Source organism: Rhinopithecus roxellana, chromosome 13, assembly GCF_007565055.1.
Source record: "Rhinopithecus roxellana isolate Shanxi Qingling chromosome 13, ASM756505v1, whole genome shotgun sequence".
NCBI lineage: Eukaryota > Metazoa > Chordata > Mammalia > Primates > Cercopithecidae > Rhinopithecus > Rhinopithecus roxellana.
In genome coordinates this window covers 104,502,937-104,523,579 of record NC_044561.1, presented here as the reverse complement: position 1 = coordinate 104,523,579, position 20,643 = coordinate 104,502,937, and the positions used below count along the sequence as shown (strand labels likewise).

The 20,643-nt window shown below is 48.9% G+C and overlaps 2 protein-coding genes across 3 annotated transcripts in view; one reads left to right on the top strand and one right to left on the bottom strand.

Moving 5' to 3' along the window:
• The window catches only part of POFUT1 (protein O-fucosyltransferase 1), a 33,284-nt gene extending 28,270 nt beyond the window's left edge, over positions 1 to 5,014 (bottom strand). For both annotated transcript variants that reach the window (XM_010352769.2, XM_010352771.2), the window contains exons 1-2: positions 4,777 to 5,014; positions 2,356 to 2,477 (exon numbers count right to left, since the gene is read on the bottom strand). In XM_010352769.2, the coding sequence (XP_010351071.1) occupies positions 2,356 to 2,477; positions 4,777 to 4,900 (246 nt within the window). In that variant the 5' untranslated portion in view covers positions 4,901 to 5,014. The remainder of the gene's footprint in view (positions 1 to 2,355; positions 2,478 to 4,776) is intronic.
• A 45-nt stretch (positions 5,015 to 5,059) lies between these two features.
• On the top strand, positions 5,060 to 20,350 carry PLAGL2 (PLAG1 like zinc finger 2). Its single transcript, XM_010352772.2, has 3 exons — positions 5,060 to 5,201; positions 10,511 to 10,884; positions 15,151 to 20,350. The coding sequence occupies exons 2-3, from the start codon at positions 10,625 to 10,627 to the stop codon at positions 16,379 to 16,381; spliced, it is 1,491 nt and encodes a 496-aa protein (XP_010351074.1). The 5' UTR covers positions 5,060 to 5,201; positions 10,511 to 10,624; the 3' UTR covers positions 16,382 to 20,350.
• Positions 20,351 to 20,643: the final 293 nt, after the last annotated feature.

Here is a 20,643-nt window from a genome sequence, read left to right as displayed (position 1 = left end):
AGGCACATGGAGAAGAGTAAAAGCCACAGGAGTCAACAGACATTTATAGCAAAGCAAGTAATGGTAATAATAGCAACTAATATTTACTGCATGCTGACACAGTGCCAGGTATTGCACTCATCACTTCACACAGATTTGCACATTTAATCCTAAGAGGCAGGAATATAACCATCTCCAGTTTACTTATGAAAAAACCCAAGCATACAGAATTTTGATAACATCTGAGGTCACATAGCTGATAAGCAAGCAGAAAGAGGAGAAACACTAACATCTAAACAGTGGGTGGAGAAAAAGCAGCCCCGATACAGTGTAAAGAGGAAAATGCTGAGAGGTTAGATTGTAGCAGGGACAGGTGGTGTCTTGGAACAGGAAAGTTCAGGAAGGAGAGGCTCACAGGGTCAGGTGCCACTGGGAGGTCAGGTGAGAGAAAGACTGGAAAATAACCCCTGCCAATTTGGAGGTCACTGGTGACCTCAGTGAGAATGCTAAAAGTGGCAAAGAAGAGCCTTGTTGAGGCAGGTAAGTAAGCCACAGAAAGCAAGGAAGTGGAGATTCAGAAAGACAACTGGCTGAGAAGGCAAGGAGACAGAGGCAAGCAAGCCAGAGGGAGATGGATGGGCAATGTCTACACTCTAACAGTACGAGGCCAGGCGCAGTGGCTCACGCCTATAATCCCAGCACTTTGGGAGGCCAAGGCAGGCAGATCATGAGGTCAAGAGATTGAGACCATCCTGGCCAACATGGTGAAACCCTGTCTCTACTAAAAATACAAAATTAGCTGGGCGTGGTGGTGCACCTGTAGTCCCAGCTACTTGGGAGGCTGAGGCAGGAGAATCGCTTGAACCCGGTAGGCGGAGGTTGAAGTGAGCCGAGATCGCGCCACTGCGCTCTAGCCTGGCAACAGAGCGAGACTCCATCTAAAAAAATAAAATAAAAAATGTGAGTGTGAAACTATCAGAACATCAATGGTTTCCATTAACTAAGGACTCTAGGATCTGTACGTTGACGAGTTCAGTTGATTCTAAGAGGGAGGTGGCATATGACAACACTGAAGGCGTGTTACTGTCACTGACTCATTCAGTCCTTACCACAAGACGGTAACAAGAATCATTATCAGCTTATTTTTAAAATGAGGAAACTGAGGCACAAAGAGGTAAAGTACCCTGTCCAGGCCATGTAACTAGTAAGAACCCAAGTCAGACTACGATCTCAGGTACTCAGGCTTTTGACTGCTGTTCAAACCCTCCATAAAGGCCAGGTGCGGTGGCTCACGCCTGTAATCCCAGCACTTTGGGAGGCCGAAGCGGGCGGAATACCTAAAGTCAGGAGTTTGAGACTAGCCTGACCAACAGAGCGAAACCCCGTCTCTACAAAAAATAAAAAATTAGCCGGGCATTATGGCACATGCCTGTAATCCCAGCTACTCAGGAGGCTGAGGCTGGAGAATTGTTTGAACCCGGGAGGTGGAGGCTGCAGTGAGCCGAGATCGCGCCACTGCACTCCAGGCTGGGCAACAAGAGCAACACTCCATCTCAAAAAAAAAAAAAAAAAAAAAAAAAAAAGACTCCATCTCAAAACCTCTGTAAATACTGGCATGCAAAGGAAAAAGTAAAATCTATGCAGAGAAAAAGTTGTAAGAATGAAATTAAGTGTTTTGTTCACACTAAGTATTATTTCTGATGTCTACTGAAAAATTATTAAGTCAATTCATCAAATATTAATTAAGTTCCTACTGTCAGGCTCCGGGAGATACAATATGAACAAAGACACAGGGTCACTGGAAGACACAAAGAATAACCAAGGAACTGGGGGCCGGTGAGCATCGCATGACAAGGGAGCCCCTTGATGGGGTGAGAGGCAGCACTGAAGCCAGACTGCCTGGGTTGTGGCCTTGGACATGTTATTAAATAACCTGTGCCTGCATGTCTCCTTTAAAATTGATAAGAGCATCCACCACCCTTGGCCAACGGAATGCACAGAGGGTAGGACCAATCAGGGAAGGAAATGGAGGCTTTAGGTTCAAGTCACAGGCTCTGGAGTCAGACAAAGATGGCTTTGAATTCCAGCTCTCCTACTCACAGGCTGTGTGATCTTGGGCAAGTTACCTAACCTCTGTAAACCCCGGTTTCCTCACAGGCAAGTGATGAGGGTGAAATGAGCTAATTCTCATGCAGCCGCACACAACAGGTGCTGGATAAATGTTAGGCATTGTTATTGCAGTGAAGACAGTCCTGGCTGGAGGTAGGGCAATCTTAGAGGAGTGGGAGGTAAAGCCCAGAGGACTTGAGGGCTAAGTGTAAGTAAGCAAGACTGAGGAAGGGCGGAGGAGGGTCAAGGTCAGGGAGAAGTACTCACGTTGGTGAAGGGAGGCTTGTGATGCTGGTACTCAATCCAAGGAGGGACAGCCAAGGTGCGGTTTAGCAGCTTTGCAAATGCCAGAGAGCCCAAGAAGTGATCGGCCTGGTTCCCAAAGCGCCCTGGAAATGGTATATTGTGGGTGAGGTGAGGCCTGGGGCATGGAGGGCATAGAGCATGCAGGGCTCAGAAAGGTTGTGGAGCCAGGGGTAGAAAGTCAGGGATACCGGCCGGGCGCGGTGGCTCAAGCCTGTAATCCCAGCACTTTGGGAGGCCGAGACGGGCGGATCACGAGGTCAGGAGATCGAGACCATCCTGGCTAATACGGTGAAACCCCATCTCTACTAAAAAAAAATACAAAAAAATTAGCCGGGCGAGGTGGCGGGCGCCTGTAGTCCCAGCTACTCGGGAGGCTGAGGCAGGAGAATGGCGTGAACCCGGGAGGCGGAGTTTGCAGTGAGCTGAGATCTGGCCACAGCACTCCAGCCTGGGCGGCAGAGCGAGACTCCGTCTCAGAAAAAAAAAAAAAGAAAGTCAGGGATACCAAGGAGAACCAGGGGACCTGGCAGCATAACAAGAAGTCTGGACTCTTGGGTCTGATATCCAAGGCTCTTCAGGTCCTGCAACAACTGCTTCCGCCACTCCAGGCTTCTTGCTGTTTCCCCAACATGCTCTACAATTCCCGTCCCCATCCAATGCCTCTGATTTTGCTGTCCCTCAGCCAGAAGAGCCCTTCTACCTTTATCTCCATTCACCTGCACATGGAAGGGCAACTCGAATGCCTCATTCACTGGGCTCCTTTCACCAATCCCCTGCCATACTCACTCTCCTCCTTTACCCCCCACTTTGGCGCTGAGTTACTTCAGTTCTTCAATTTTCCTCAAATATCTTTTTTCACTTCCTGGCCTTTGTACTGGCTGATTCCTCAGCCTGTGAATGCCTCAGAAGCAAGGACCCTGTGTAATTCCTTTTGTTAATCCCAGCGTGCCATCTGTTCGTTCATTTCACAAATATGACTGAGAGGCCACAATGTGTCAGACTCTGTGCTAGGTGCTAGGATACAGGAATGAACAAGAAGGACGAGGCCTCTGCCTCACAGTTCACTGGGGAGACACTAAACATATAAACAAACACGTGAAAAATGTTGATAATTGCCAAAAAGAGATGGGAAAAGTTTGGTGATAGGGTAATGAGATTACTTGGGTAGAGGTCAGTGAAATCCTTTCTGGTGACATTTAGGTTGAGATCTAAAGGATGGGAAACAGTGGTCAGGCAGAAATGGAGGAGGGGGTTCCAGACATAGGGACTGCCACCTGCAGCAGTGCAGACTGGAAGACCTGAGCATGTGTGAGGAACGCAAAGGAGGTAAGTGTGGCTGCAGCTGGAGGATCAGCAGAGAAGGGAGTTGTGGAGATGGCCAGTGGAGGCTACCTCATGCAGGGCCCTGAAAGCCATGGTCAGGAGTCTGGAAGCCACTGGGGGCCTTAAGATCATCCACTTCCACAATGATGATCCACCACACCCATTTCAACTGTGCACCTGGCATGGCCTTTAGATTCTCCCTACCCTGCTCTCTTTATTTCCCCTAAGTATTCATCATCCTCCATGAAACTATGTACTTATTGTTTTACGTTTATCCCTTACTGGGTTTGTTTGCTTGTTTCGAGACAGGGTCTCACTCTGTCACCCACGCTGGCAGTGTACTGGCAAGATCAGAGCTCACTGCAGCCTCGAATTCCTCAGTTCAAGAGATACTCCCACCTCAGCTTCCCAAGTAGCTGGGACTACAGGCACATGATACCACGCTCTTTTTTTTTTTTTTTTTTTTTTTTTTTTTTTTTTGAGATTGGATTTTCACTATGTTGCCTAGGCTGATCTCGAGCTCCTGGCTTCAAGTGATCCTGCCTCGGTCTCTTAAAGTACTGGGATTACAGAAGTGAGCCACCGCCCTGGTCTACTTATTCTCTATTGTTTGTCTTCCCCAACTAAAATGAAGGCTCTACAAGGACGCGGAGTTTATTTTATTCACTGCGGTATTCTCAGCACAGAGAACAGGGCCTGGAACAGAATAGGTGCCCCATAAATATTTGCTGAATGAATGAAAAATCACCAGGAGCCAGCGTGGGTCAGTGACATCAAGTCCTGCCCCAGTAACTCCATTTACTGGACCCTGGGCTGGCTTAGACCTCTAGCAAGTCACATAACCTCTCCCAGCCTCAGTTTTCTCATCTGTCAAATGGAAGGTTGGACACGTTGGCCCCCCTGTGCCCTTGCAACTAGGGCAGAGAGAAGAGCATGCCCTTTCCCGCTCTGAGGTTCTCTCCTGGACCTGTGAAGGTGTCTCTGGGTGCATCAGAGGAGTTGCTTCTCCTCTCCCGGCCTCGGTTTCTCCATTTGCGCAGAGGGCTCGGGAGGCCTTACCCATGCAGGGGCAGTAGAGCAGGTAACCGGCCGGGTCCCAGGAGCCCGCGGGCATCTCCGGGAGCGGCAGAAGCAGCAGCAGGAAAGGCACGCGCAGCGGCCGTGCCCACGCGGCGGCGCCCATGTCGGCCCGGGAACCCGAGACAGCCACGGCGTACAGTCGGGGAAAGAAGGAGGGACGCAAGCGCCCGCCCCGCTCCCGACGGTCCCTGCGCGCCGCCCGCGCGCCGCCCCGGCCGCTCTAGCCCGCGGGCGGGCGGGACCATAGAGATCCCGCGGCACCGCCCCCTCCACGACCCGAGCGCCCGCTCGCGCGGCTCCCACAATGCACCGCACAATGGCCCGACCGCCGCCACTACCGGGGCCTGAGCGGGCCTGGCGGAGCCCGAGCGCGGCCCGGCCCGCAGCGCGGGGCCCCGAGCGCGGTGAGTGCCGGCGAAGGCCCCAGGGGACGGCGGGGAGCGGGGCGGGAGGCCATCTCGCTGGGTCCGCGCGCCCTGTACCCGGAGCGGCGGCGCCCCTCATCTCGGGCCCCTCAGCGCGGTCGCCTACACCCCCGATCCGGGGCCCGGTCTGCGCTAACCCGGCCTCAGATAGGCCCTGGGGTGACGAGAACTCTCCCTGGACCCCATACCTGTGTCTGGGGGACCCGAGGAAGCCACTGGTCTCCTCCCTTCCGAGACCTGGAGACGCAGTCCTGAGGGACCCCCACTCCCGACCCCCAGGCTCCCTGGAGACCCAGATAACGCGCTGCTGACCTTACCAGGGACCCGGGTCTGGGGGACGCAGATAAGCTGCACCTGCTCCTTCCCTCCGACACGCCTACCCAGACCCACATAACCCCCTTTGCTTCTCCAGATAGCCCGCTCTGTACCCTGTTTCATTTTTCAGACTTACATAACCCCCTTTGAGGCTTCCCTCAAATATCTGGGTCTGGAGCAGTTGGATAAGCCCCACCTGTAGTTCCCTCCTCAGTGGCCATACTCCCAAGCTTTGGACATCTTCCATCCCGTTACCCATTTTGAGACCCTCTTGAAATTCGGAGGATTCACTTCTGACTATCCCCAACCCCCCAGCCCTCCAACCCTTAGAATCCCCCATCTCATTCTTGTGGGGATCCCTTAGAGACCCAGGAAACTTGCTCACGATTCCTTCCCATCCTCGCTCTCCCTTCGCATCCCGGAGACTCCCTCCAGACTTCTCCCTGAATTCCCCTTGCTTCTCCAGCCCTCATCTACTCTCCATCTCTCCCAGGCTCGGGGAAATTGAACCTTTCCCACACCACAGTGGGGTAGTCTAAAAGCTGGCCTGGGACCAGGCTGTGGCCCATCTTGGTGGGGAGAAAGGGCCCTGTTAGATGGAGGATATGGGGACAGCTGTGTGGGGGAATCGGTGCTTTCACCTGCAAGCATAGCCTGTCTCCTGGCTTGTGTGTTTTTCCACCTGTCAGCCATGGGACTGTGAGTCTGGCCTTGGGTTTCTAACCCTTCTCTCCTAAAGTGAGGCCACCAGATTGGGGGCGGGGGTTTCTAATCAGGTTTTCTCCCCATGAAAATGGGGTTGTGATGAGTTGCAGCCATTTGTTCAAGGCCTCCCCAGGAGTGGGAGGCAGCAGGAATCTGAGGAAATAGTGAATCAAAGGGACTCTAAAGAGGGCCCATCTACACTGACAGAAGAATTAGCAGCCTGAGAGTAAATCCAACCCCTGTTAATCCTGTTTGATGTTTCTTGGAATGATGCAAGTCATTGAGACTCTCCAGCCTCCCTGTAATTTAATTCTCCCACCACTCTGGAGTGGGCGGGGGAAAGGGGGCGACAGCATTCCCATTTTCCCTCTTCTCACTGTTTTCCAGCCAACCAGTGTGTCTTTAGGATTTGTTTCTGGTTCTGAGATCAGGATCTGTTTTTTTGTTTTCTTTCCTCTAAGTCTATTTATAATTTCCCAGTTGCTATTTTGGGTTCTGCTTTAGGGAAGATTCTACCCCAAGGAACGTTCCGGGTCTATTTCCTCCGGCAGGTGTTGAATTGAGTTCTTCAGATCCCCAAGTAACTCTTGGGCAGGAGGATAAAAGCTATTTTAGGGTAGTCACTGAAGTGGAGCTGTTAATCCTCTGTGGGTCTCTTTAGTTAAGAACACTCAAAAGATTAACCCTTTCCTTGTGCAGGGATGTTATCTCTTAACAGTTTTTTAGGGGAGTGTTAGGAGAATTTGAGTGTGGTAGCAGAAGGTGGAAACATGCAACTCAATACAAAGATAATAGCTCTCTTTTGTTGGGTACTTCTAGCAGGCCAAGCCCTGTGCTGAACCCTTTGCATACCTCACTAAAATAATCCTTACAGCAAGCCTGTGAGGTAAGTATTTTTAGCTTTACAGATGAGGAAACAGGCTAATAATGGAGAAAGAACGCAGTTTCTATAGAAATGATGTAACACCATAAAAACTATAGTTTCATCAGAGGGCAGCAGGCATCATGGCACATAACAGGGGATAGACAGACTGGAGAGAAATATGTCTCAGTTTCAGCTTCCAAAGAGGACCATACAGAGTTTTTAGCACACATTCCTGTTTGGGATATGGAGCCCTAATAATAGGAGAGGGTATAGGAAAGTGGTTGTCTGCTCAAGAGAGAACTCTGGCCCAGGAGATGGTGCCTAGAGGGAGGTAAAGTAAAGGGCTCTTTAAAGGGGATGTGCCGAGGGTTAGTTGTGAGGGAAAAGGGGAAGACTGCATTCTGGGGGAGATGTTGGGAAAGGAAGGAAACTCACTCTGAGGCCTGAGAAGTAACATTAAAGAGGAAAAAAAGAAGTACTACTCAGGCCTCATGCGGAGAAAGAGGCAGACACAGCTGAGACCTCAGAGAAGGCACTGCGTGTATTCAGCACACATTTTGTATCAGCCACTTTCCAGAGTATTATTTCACTTAATCCTCTATACGAATCTTACAGGTAAGGAAAATAAATCCTTATTTTAGAAATTGAGGAAACTGAGGTTCAGAGAAATAAAGTAAACTGCCTATGGTTTCCCAGTTAGTAAGTGGCAGCTCTTCTGATAGCAAGTCCAAGGTTCTTTCCCCTTTCAGATCAAGCACTAGAAAGAATCTTAGGCTGAAAATATACTGAGTTATGCCAGTAACTGGGAAGGATTGTGTTTGTTTTATGGAAACAGGTTCTGTCAGCTTCTCTGTAGTCTATAGTCATTAAGATTAAAATGTGAGACCAGAAGAGCAGCTTTGAAAGAGAAGTAGAATTCTTTCACAGTTTTGCTGAGGAAGGACAAGTCTGAAGGAACAGACCTTCTGATTATGTGAGACAAACCCAGGAATCTTTCTGGATCAGAGGAGTTTGCAGACAAAGGGCAGAGAGAGAGAGACAGACTAGATCCCCAAAAGAGTTCATAGGTAACACTAGCAGCTTTGGTTATCCAAGAGGCTGCTGGTGACTAGGTAGGGACTTCCTGTGCCTTTTGAAAAGTGTAGGAGAGTAGGATCAGGGTGTTGGCTCTTTGTGAAAACATAGCTCCATTAAAAGCAGATCAAGGTGAGCACATGGCTGCTGCTTTCCTCCTTTGGTTCTATCAGTACAAGCTCCTTAGCCACCACCAGCCTCTTTCCTAGAAGCCCATTACTCACTGTTTCAGTAGCAGCCTACTAAACTATTGTGTCTTGTTTGTGCTTGTTCAGAACAGATGAGGTGGACGTGTGGGAGGTGGAGACGTAATGTTCTCTTTCTGAGTTTGTGTGGAGTTTCCAGGGCTAGACTCCTCTCTCACATCAGCCAAACTGATGTGACTTGTTTCCTTCTGGCTGCCATTCCCAACTTTCCAGAGGCTGAGGTGCATGATTTCAAAATGAAGGGGGAGTAGAATTTGACTTTGAAGGTAGGGGTAATTCTCTCCAATCTAAACATGCACACTCGAGCACACTCTCTGCTCAATTCCAAGGTGCATAGTAATCGCTGGTATTACAGGTAATTCCACCCTTGCAAAGGAGGAGGGGACTTAAACAATGAAAGCCAGACGTCACAGGCCTTTGAGGTTTATAGTGAAGCAGACACATATGCCATAATGACTCGAAGGCTGAAGTGGGACTGGTTTTTAGTGCCACCTACCCCTCCTCAGCATGTGATTCATGCAAAATGCAGCCACCTTAGTGCAGATCTTTCTAGACAAATCTACACTCATGATGGGGACATGCTTATCATATTACATCGCAGTGTTTCTTCCACAAGAGGAATGGTTCCTGAACAGGACGTAGCTCATGTTAATGATGAGCAAAGCTCTCTGGGGCATGAACCCGCTGATCCCATCATCTTGTTCACAGCCAGTCTGTTGGATGAATGGTCACTGTAAGCAGCAGGTGCTAATGAGCTGAGCAAGCATTCTGTGGCCCACAGCTAGTTTGTGCAGTTAGAGCCCTCCCCAGATTCTCGTGGATAATCCCCAGACACCCCTTTTTCTCTCTTCACATGGAAAAGCCTCATGATCAAATTTTGACACGATCTCTTCAAAGGGAATCCCCCTGTTGTAGCAGGTTGCATTGTGGTTGGTAATCTTTGGTAAGCTCAGGAGTATGAATGTGGGTCTCGTCCCCTTTTGAGAGTCAGTGTGGTAACTCCCATCCTCTTCCTCTGGATTGGTATCCGGAAAGGAGTTGTGTCATCCTTGCACATCTCCCCTTCTATTCAACAAGAGAAAGAATCAGACTTTAAGATTTTGGCTGCCCATTTGGGAATGGCTGCGAACCCAGTTTAAACCAGAACTACCTGGGCATAGGTTGGTCCCTGAGAATCAGCCTGCATTCAGTGACTAGTTAACTTATCTGAAATAAAGTTGAGGTTCCTTTTTTAGATATTAGGTATATAGAGATGAAAGAGAGATGATGCAAGCCCTCAAATAATCAGGCTGGTGGAGAGAAGTAAATTCCAATGTGAGCTTGCTACCTTCTTCTAATGGAGATGTGCATATGTACTCTGAGGGCCTATAGGAGGGGCCCCTCAGCACCTGGGGTGTTGGACAGGCTTTGCGAAAGAGGGATGGTCTGGGCCCTGAGACAGAGACCCAAAGAAGTGGTGGTGGTCAGGATGGGACCAGTCCTGGTTTAGGGAAAATGCTAGGAATCTGCTGTTGCCTTCCCAGACAGACCCTCCTGATGTTGATGCACTGCTAAGAAACACATCTGGTACCAGGGCTGACTATCCAGGATGCAAATTTCCGAAGTAGAGACTTCCCCTTCCTCCTCTCTTGCCTTTTGGGCATTTTATTGCTCCTTAGCACCTCCAGGAGGAGGAGAATTGTGGAAAGTAGTGGACGAGGAGGTGCCAGGGTAATGAGAAGGAGGAACCGCTATTTCTAGGTTCAATGGAAAGGATATAAAAATGAGGTCCAGAAGAAAAAGTTTGAAGTTTTGGGGCTTTTGGTTCTTCAGTTTATCTTGTTTCTTATTAGCCTAAATGGTACTAGTAATAGTAGCTACCACTAAGGACTTAATGGATGCCCAGCCTTCTGCTGAATGCTTTATATTCATGATCTCATGTAATCCTCAAAACATTTTTACAATTTAAGAGATTATTATGCCCATTTTATAAATAAGGAAACAACTCAGGGAAGTAAGTAATTGGCTGAAAGTCGCACAGCTTCTAAGTGGAAAGGCTGGGATTGGAACGGGATCTGTCTGCCTCCAGAGCCCATGTTCTCATGATATTGGGCTCCCTAACACCAGGTGTTCTGATGTTTCAGGTGAAGAGATTGTTTTCTGAAAGCTGCGTTGGAGGCTGTGACAGAGCTGAGAGCCTGTGTGGAGCGGATGGAGAGGCTTTCTCAATAACATGGCCCTTTGCCATTAGCCTTGCCATGACCACATTTTTTACCAGCGTCCCCCCCTGGATTCAAGATGCAAAGCAGGAGGAGGAAGTGGGCTGGAAACTAGTTCCCAGGCCTCGGGGCCGGGAGGCAGAGAGTCAAGTGAAGTGCCAATGTGAAATTTCGGGGACACCTTTCTCAAATGGGGAGAAGCTGAGGCCTCACACCCTTCCGCAACCAGAGCAGAGACCATATAGCTGCCCTCAGCTGCACTGTGGCAAGGCTTTTGCTTCCAAATACAAGCTGTATAGGTAGGTGACACTCTCATATCTCTTCCTGCCCTGAGGTTCCCAGAGGGAAAAAGCAGAGAGACTCTGCCTACAGTGGGTTTTTAATCTGTGGCAAAAGAGTGGAGGTTTATTTGTCCTACAAGTATACCCTGAATGCCAAACAGTTGAAGTCACTCTCTAAAAATTGATTCAGATTGCTTGATTCAGACACTAGAATCTGATGGGTTGCCTCCCAAACTATTGGGATTACCGGCATGAGCCACTGCACCCGGCCTTCTTACACCTTCTTAGTAACGATCTGGGTGCCAATGTCAGGCAGCCTTGAACTTTTTTTTTTAAAGAGATGAGAGTCTTGCTCTGTCATCCAGGCTAGAGTACTGTGGTGCAGTCAGCTCACTGCAGCCTCCAATTCCTGGGCTCAAGTGATCCCCTCACCTCATTCTCCCAGGTAACTAGGATTACAGGCTTGAACCACTGCACTTGATTATGTTTTTAATTTTTTTGTAGAGATGGGGGTCTGGCTGTGTTGCCCAGGCTGGTCTCAAACTCCTGGGCTCAAGTGATCCTCCTGCCTTGGCTTCCCAAAGCAGTGAGATTACAGGCATGAGCCACCACACTTAGCCCTGAACATTTTTTAAAAATATTGCTTTCCTCACCTTTGTCAGGTGGTGGTCAGAATTTTAGCTAGAAGTTAGGAATCAAGAATCAGTATTCGAACTTTAGAAGGAGAATTAGACCTTTTGGCCCAATCTGTAAATTTTAAAGTAGAGGCTCAGAGGAGGGACGTAACTTACCCAAGGTCACACAGCTTCAGAGGTCCTGCAGTGCCTCTTCTACTGAATCAGCCTGCTACTTACTCATTTAACTATGTCTGTCTCCCTGTTGCCCACTGGGGCAGCTGCTTTTCTGAAACTTATAAGCCCAAGAACCCCTACTTAAAGTGAAATTAAATGTAAAAGTCCTGACATAAGGCAGATAGAGAGGAGCAGCTTTGGTTGCTTTGGTGAAGACAGGCAGGCATGGTCAAAAGCAATTTTGGGCCAGGCATGGTGGCTTGCACTTGTAATCCCAGCACTTTGGGAGGCTGAGGTGGGCGGATCACTTGAGGTCAGGAGTTTGAGGCAAGCCTGGCCAACATGGCAAAACCCCGTCTCTACTAAAAATTTTAAAAAATTAGCTAGGTGTGGTGGTGCATGCCTGTAGTCCCAGCTACTTGGGAGGCTGTGGCAGGAGAATCACTTGAACCCAGGAGAAGGAGGTTGCAGTGAACTGAGATTGTGCCACTGTACTCCAGCCTGGGTGACAGAGCGAGACTGTCTCAAAAAAAAAAAAAAAGGGCAGTTTTGATTTTATCCTTTTCACGTTAGAGGAACCTTGAACTTGCCCTTTAGAAATGAGGTAGATCGGCCTGATGCACAGTCATCCAACCATCCATTCATCTACCCAACGTTATTGAGCTCTTGCTCTGTACCAGGCACAGTGCTCGGTGCAAGCGGCGGAGGAGTGAGCCAGTCAGATGGGGGTGCTGGCCCTCCTTGGGTTTATGGTCTTAATAGTGGGTACAGACAGTAAACAAGTAAATACATGAACAAGATGACCACAAAGCCTCAGTTCCTCATCTGAAAAACAGTTAATAGGAAGGGACTAAAATAGGCAACAGGGTAGTGTGGTAGCCAGGATTGCTCTCTTGACAGTTATTCTGTGGTCCTCAGGAGTGCTTAGATTCTCTGTGTGCTCCTGTATCTTAAGGGAACTCCAGTCAAGGCCATATTCTTAGGCTTTCTTTTTTTTCTTTTTTTTTTGAGATAGGGTCTCACTTTTGCCCAAGCTGGAGTATAGTGGCGTGATCATAAATAACTGCAGCCTCAAACTCCTGGGCTCAAGTGATCCTCCTGCCTCAGCCTCCTGAGTAGCTAGGACCACAGGCATGTACCACCACCACACCTGCTAATTTTTGTACATTTTCTAGAGACAGAGTCTCTTCCCTGTGTTGCGCAGAGTGGTCTCAAACTCCTGGCCTCAAGCAGTCCCCCCACCGTAGCCTCCCAAAGTATTGAGATTATTGGCATGAGCCACTGCACCCAACCTTCTTAGACTTTCTGTTTTTTTTTTTTTTTTGAGACGGAGTCTAGCTCTGTTGCCTGGGTTGGAGTGCAGTGGCCGGATCTCAGCTCACTGCAAGCTCCGCCTCCCGGGTCTTTGGCATTCTCCTGCCTCAGCCTCCCAAGTAGCTGGGACTACAGGCGCCTGCCACCTCGCCCGGCTAGTTTTTTTTTTTTTTGTATTTTTTAGTAGAGACGGGGTTTCACCATGTTAGCCAGGATGGTCTCGATCTCCTGACCGCGTGATCCGCCCGTCTCGGCCTCCCAAAGTGCTGGGATTACAGGCTTGAGCCACCGCGCCCAGCCTAGACTTTCTTAATGATGGTCTGGTTACCTGTGGACAGCTGCAGGAAAGGTCCTGGGTCAGGAGGCAGGAGCCCTGACTCATCACATGTAATTTACTGTGTGATCTTAGGTGAGTTACTGAACCTCTTTGGGCCTCAGTTTCCTCACCTGCAAAATGAGGGAAATGAACAGTGGATCACTAAGCACCTCCCTCTCTACATTACCACGTCAGTTCCATCACAGGAGGTTGACAGTAACCCACACAGGCATGAGCATTCTTGAGCATGCACATGTGGGATGTGGGCAGTGGGTGTGTTTGATAACCTCCAGGTGGAAAGGATCACAGAGTGCTGTATGAGAGAGACAACTGTTGCGTACCTGACTGAACACAGGTCTTCCGAAGGCCTGTTTAAATCCAGCCTCTGATACTTACCAACTGGCGGGTGAGGGGGCTGCCTTATTTTTTAGACTCCTGTCCTTGTCTGGAGATCAAGGTTAATGACACAACTTACACAGAGCCTGGCAAACAGTGGGTGCTGAGTTGATTCTGAATATGCTCTGGAGCTGTGAATTGCAGTTCCGGGATTCTGAGCCACTTTTCAACCGTATGGGATCAGGTAAACCAAGGGACACTGAAGTGCCATACCATTAAAACATTTCTTGAAGTGTTACTGGTTTACATGACAAGCAGTTCAAGTGGTACTAACTGGCATGCCATGAGGAGTGAATGGTCCTCACACTCGAAGTCCCTGTTCCTCTCCCCAAAGGCAGCTGGTGGGTTGGTTTTTGTGTATCCTTCCTAAGACATCAAACGTGTATATTCCCTTTCTTTTTTATTTTCAAAAAAGATTGTATTACATGCACTGTATTGAACTTCCTTTTTTGACTTAGCCCTACATATCTTGGAAATTTGTTCTAGATAAGGAAGTTAATTAATTTATTTAGAGACGAAGTCTCGCTCTGTCACCCAGGATGGAGTGCAGTGGTGCGATCATAGCTCACTGCAACTTCGAATTCCTGGGCTCAGGTAATCCTGCCTTAACCTCTTGAGTAGCTAGGACTACAGGTGCGTGCTGCCATGCCCATCTAATGTTTAAGATTTTGTAGAGACAAGGTCTTGCTATGGTTCAGGCTGGTCTCAAACTCCTGGGCTCAAACGATGCTCCTGCCTCGCCCTCCCATAGTGCTGTGATTATAGGCATGCACCACTAACTATGCCCAGACTGGAAGTTTAGATATATTTCATTTTTTCTTTATCGTATCATTTAAAATTATTTAAATGTAATGTTTGAAAAACGAAGTACATCCACGTAATTCAAAATGCAAAAGGTATCAAAACTTATATGATGAAAATTCTCCATGACACCCATCCATAAGCTGTTCGGTTCTTTTTTGCATAGGCAGCCACTGGTATCAGTTTCTTGTATATCCTTCCAGAAATATTTTAGGCATATACAAGCAAACGTACATATATTTTTCCCCTTTTCACATAGAGTCCTATTCTGTATCCACTATTCTGCCTCCTTGCTTTTTTTCTACTTCCTGTCTCTTAGGAGCATGTTCCCTGTAAGTACACATAAAGCCTCATTTTTGAAAAGTTGAGTCATTTTATGGACTTATCATAATTTATGTAACCAGTTCCCTATTGATAGATTGGACGATCAGATTGTTTCTGATTTTTTTTTGCTACTACAAGCAATGCTGCAAAGAATATCGGTACACATTATTTTGCAGATAAGCAAGGATATCTGTAGAATATAATTGGTTTGGTATTGCATTGCAAGCCTTTACCATAGTTTTTGTATCTAGTTTCCTGTTAATGGACACCTTGGTTGTCCAGTCATCCCTTGTGATCTCCCCTTTTTCTGCTTTCTCCTCTCTCCCCTGTCTCTACCCCCAGGCACATGGCCACCCACTCAGCCCAGAAACCCCACCAGTGTATGTACTGTGATAAGATGTTTCACCGCAAGGACCATCTGCGGAACCATCTGCAGACCCATGACCCTAACAAAGAGGCCCTCCACTGCTCTGAGTGCGGTAAGAATTACAATACAAAGCTGGGCTACCGGCGCCACCTGGCCATGCATGCTGCCAGCAGCGGTGACCTCAGCTGCAAGGTGTGCCTGCAGACCTTTGAGAGTACCCAGGCCCTGCTAGAGCACCTGAAGGCCCACTCACGCCGGGTAGCAGGCGGTGCAAAGGAGAAGAAGCACCCCTGTGACCACTGCGACCGGCGGTTCTATACTCGTAAGGATGTACGGCGGCACCTTGTGGTGCACACAGGCCGTAAGGACTTCCTGTGCCAGTACTGTGCCCAGCGGTTTGGCCGTAAGGACCACCTGACGCGTCACGTCAAGAAGAGCCACTCGCAGGAGCTGCTCAAGATCAAGACAGAGCCCGTGGACATGTTAGGCCTACTCAGCTGCAGCTCCACAGTCAGTGTGAAGGAGGAGCTGAGCCCTGTGCTGTGCATGGCCTCTCGGGACGTAATGGGGACCAAGGCCTTCCCTGGCATGTTGCCCATGGGCATGTATGGTGCCCACATCCCTACCATGCCCAGCACGGGCATGCCACACTCCTTGGTGCACAACACGCTGCCCATGGGTATGAGCTACCCTCTGGAATCCTCACCTATCTCTTCCCCAGCTCAGCTCCCTCCAAAATACCAGCTTGGATCTACCTCATACTTGCCCGACAAATTGCCCAAAGTGGAGGTGGATAGTTTTCTGGCGGAGCTTCCTGGAAGCCTGTCTCTCTCATCCGCTGAACCCCAGCCCGCCTCACCTCAGCCGGCGGCAGCTGCGGCCCTCCTAGATGAAGCACTGCTTGCCAAGAGCCCCGCCAACCTCTCTGAGGCCCTCTGCGCTGCTAATGTGGACTTCTCCCACCTACTGGGCTTTCTTCCACTCAACCTGCCCCCGTGTAACCCACCTGGGGCCACAGGAGGCCTGGTCATGGGCTACTCCCAGGCCGAGGCACAGCCCCTGCTCACCACTTTGCAAGCTCAGCCTCAAGATTCCCCAGGAGCTGGGGGACCACTGAACTTTGGGCCTCTGCACTCCTTGCCTCCTGTCTTCACGTCTGGCCTGAGTAGCACCACCCTGCCTCGTTTCCACCAAGCATTCCAGTAGCCCCCACAGAGGCCCTCAGCTCAGTTTTTGGCTCTGTTAGGGAGCCTTAGTACCCACCCCGTCCGTGTCCCCCATGAAGGCAGCTGAGCTTTCAGAGCTGGGTTAAAAAAAAATTTCAGTGTCTGTATGGAGCACTTGGTTTGCGGGTTCAGGCTCCAGGATCAATTCCAGAAGGAGCCTTGAGCCCCAACCCTGTGAAAAGATCTCATACCGTAGGACTTCAGGTATTTTTTACTTTTATTTTTTTGACCTGAATCGGGAGCCACACTTAGCCCTCTTTCTCTCCAAAGCGCCAGAACCTCCTCCTCTTTGGAGAATGGGGAGGCCTCTTGGAGACACAGAGGGTTTCACCTTGGATGACCTCAAGAGAAATTGCCCAAGAAGCCCGCCTTCTGGTCCCAATCTGCAGACCCCACAGCAGTCAGTTGGTCAGGCCCTGCTGTAGAAGGTCACTTGGCTCCATAGCCTGCTTCCAACCAATGGGCAGGAGAGAAGGCCTTTATTTCCCATCCACCCATGCATCCTGTACCAGCACCTCCATTTTCAGTCAGTGTTGTCCAGCAACGGTACCGTTTACACAGTCGCCTCAGACACACCATTTCACCTCCCTTGCCAAGCTGTTAGCCTTAGAATGATTGCAGTGAACACTGTTTACACACCGTGAATCCATTCCCATCAGTCCGTTCCAGTTGGCACCAGCCTGAACCATTTGGTACCTGGTGTTAACTGGAGTCCTGTTTACAAGGCGGAGTCGGGTCTTGCTGACTTCTCTTCACTTGAGGTCACATTTTTCCCCCGTGGGGAAATAAACTGAGTTTGGACTGCTCCAGTCTCTGCCATCTTCCATGACTGCATCTGTTCCTGCCTGCCTCGGCAGTGTCCACAGAAGACAGGCAAGAAGATTGGAGCAGTTTTCTCACAGGTCTGCGATTCTGTTTTTCTCCAAGTACATTATGACCCCCTCATCCTTCTCTTGAACTGGAGAGGGGAAGAAATGAAAGGCATGCCCATGTCCGTCACCTCCCCATCCCTTAGCCCCACCTTGAACATCATGAGCTGTTGTTACTAGTCTTGGAAGCAGAGTCTGGGTTGGTGTGGATAGCGAAGGAGGAGGTCTGAGCCCTTCATTTGTCTTCCTCCCAGCTGTCCCTTTTCCAGGAAGTTGTGGAATTGTTGGAAGAAGAGTTTGCAGAAAGGAATGGGCAGATAGCTAAGTCCTAATCTATGGGTACATTGTTGTGTCCCAAACCAAAATTTTCCTTATCCGCAATGTCCCTTCTGTCTCTTCCACTTTACAGTGGACTCAGCCACTGTGCGTAGGCTTCTCTGCTCTCCATCAAATCACTTCTACTTCCTTGTGCCCCCGCCCCCGCCTCCAGTTTTCCCCCAGTATCCAGCAAGGTTTCTTGCAACAATGATCAGTTCTTCTCTTCTGACTTGTGGGGCTCCCTACCGCAGAGAGTGCAGCCCTTGCCCAGAGCCCAGGAACCCCATCCTTGCTTCATCTCAGTTCTTCATGGGCTTCACTCTTCCCACTCATGGAAGGGAGGCAGCTCAGGGACCTCCATTGTGGGACCCTTGAGACGCCTCCACTCTGATTCAGAAACACACTTCTACCTCTTTACTGTTAACTCTTAACAGATGCAGTCAGCAGTTTCTGGGCACTTCTCTCAGTAGGTGCCTCCTGCTGACTTCTCCACTAGGGTTTCAGGACAAACTACCAAGGAACTGCCTCAGCCTCCTACCAGTTCTCCCTCACCCAACTTCTGTCTAGGTTCACTTGGTTTGTCATCAGGAACTGAGCAGGTCCAGGACTGAGGCTTCTGCTTCAGCCCAAGCCAGTACTCCTTGTTTGAGGTAAAAGCCTTAAAATTTAGCTCCCTAGCCCTTGATTGGAAGCAATTTGGAATAAGTGTGTTTCGATTTAGGCAGGGTAGCTTGGGATACCTTTTAAAAAACAAAACCAGATATTAAAATGTCTGGCAAGGTTAGAATCAGACTAGATGATTTGCTTCTAAAAATTAGTTTCAGTGAGTCCCAGGGACTAATTAAGGTTTATTTTAAAAAGCGTCTACCTTGGTACGCAACCACCTCCTGCATGCTGTGCATGTTATTGGGACTTGTATTATAGGCGATAGTATGTGAGAATCCATTTGGGACTCGCTGTTGCCATTCTCCTTGTATCTGGTTTTCATTACTAGACCCAGCAACCCTTCTCACCTCAACTGCCACCTTCCCTACACCCTCAGTTTACAGAGGCCACTGAGCCTCTGGCTGCAGAATACAAAGTCCTGGGCTGTTAGAGGAGTCCTTTCCTCTCTGCCTGCCCTTTCCTGTCCCTCCCTCGAATTCTTTCTCCCCTTAAGTGATGCTGGGAAAGTCATAGGACTGGCAAAGCAACTGTTTAAACCCTTGTAACTGGGGCCTTGCCCCCACCTCCTGTCTTTTCTCCTTGCCTTCCCCATTCCCGTGTCCTCCCATCTATCCTGTCTTTCCTTTCCTCCTCCCTTAGTGTCCTCAGCACCCACAAGGAATTTTCCTATCACTGTGAACTTTGCTGGTACAGAGGAATGATATCTGCCTTCACCTTTTTTTTTTTTTGGACCATAGCTAGCCAGTCATTTCTTAAACCTCCCTTCCTAAAATCTGGGGGGTGGGGGGGGGGGAGAAAAAAAAAAGCCTTAGTGGCCTGGTTGTTCAAAGGATAAGAATAGCTTTATCCTATACTCAGTACCCAAACTCACTTCAGTATGCTTACTGAGGCCATGAGAACCTGAGGGACATCTGCCCAGGACAGGAGCCATGGCATATGGCAAAGACCAATGAGGGACCAGGAAAAAAAGGGGTGATGTCCCCTTTCCCTGCTACCTCCAGCCTCTGTCAGCAATGGGCTGTCTCCCTCCCACCCTACACAGTAGCTGGTCAGGGCTGAGTGCAGCCCTGGGGGTAAGGGGATGACATGCCTAGGTGTCAGCTCAAAGGATTTCTGCATCATCTTGAGGTGGGAGGCAGGGAAAGGAGCACCAATAAGGTTGCCCCCCTCCCCAACCTTTTACAAATGGCATTTTCTTAATTGAAATCCGGGAAGCAGGTGTGATTACTTTTTTGCTCGTAGATATTGTCCTAAGTTGGAATTCTCCCACTGCCCTAAAGCTTTCCCTGGTAGTCCTTTAAATTCCCCCCTGCCTTTTTGGTAGCTGTTTTCTCCGTCCTCTCTCCACCTCCCCTCTTACCTAGGAGCTGTTTGTAAGCATGATTTTTTAACAGGTTATATTGTACAGGATCAATATTTTACTTTTTAACAAGGATATTTATGTAACAAGAAACTTTGCCTTAGGCAGGTGTTGGCCAGAAAAGTCCAGATTCCTCTGGAACCCCACCCTGGCCTCTCCTGGAGCTCTGAACCTGCTGTGGAAGGAACTGGCTGTGGCCTTCGCCTCTGGAGAGTAGGGCCTGTGGTGAGGGAAGAAACTGGCCGTGGCCTTCGCCTCTGGAGAGTAGGGCCTGTGGTGAGGGAAGGGCGCTCATTCACCATGATAGTCTTGTGCCTCCCTGGAGGGCTTGGAAACATTCCAGTCCGATTTCTTTGTGTGCCGGCTGACTTCCTCAGCTCATGCTTCCCACGTGCACCTCTCCACCTCTGCATATTTGGCACTAGAACTCCTGAGACACCACTTCTCATGCTTCTCCCTCCCTATCAGCAGTCAAGGCTTTGTAACTCCAGATTATTTAAAGAGAAAAATACAAGACAGAAATCTTCTAGCACTTTGTAAACACAGTGAATAACCTCTTGGAGTATTTTTGGCTTTATATAAAACAAGGTTTTTAATTGTAAAGTATAAGTGCCATTAGAAAATGCACAGGGCATATCTTTGTTAAAGTAGATTTTTCAATGTTTTACAGAATTACATTTTCAAAAAAAGGTTTTTATAATGAAGTTGTTTATTAAAAACTTCTGAATGATGTGTTTGGGAGTTGTGAACCTGTCTGGGAAAGGGTTGGAGACAGCCTGGAATTGGGAAGAATTGGAGTCTCCAGACATCTTTAGCATCCAAGATGATGGTGAGTGTAGGGCAGACAGTAAAAACCCCTCCCATCAGCACCTACAAGCTTTGTACTTTTAAGTTAAATATCTTATTTGCATGTCTTGAGGTAAGTGGCATAATTCTATCAATCATCTTGGATGCAAGGGTCAGACAGCCAAAGTCAAACTGGCTTTAAACAGTGAAATTGCATGTAACTGGAAAATACCAGATGTAGAG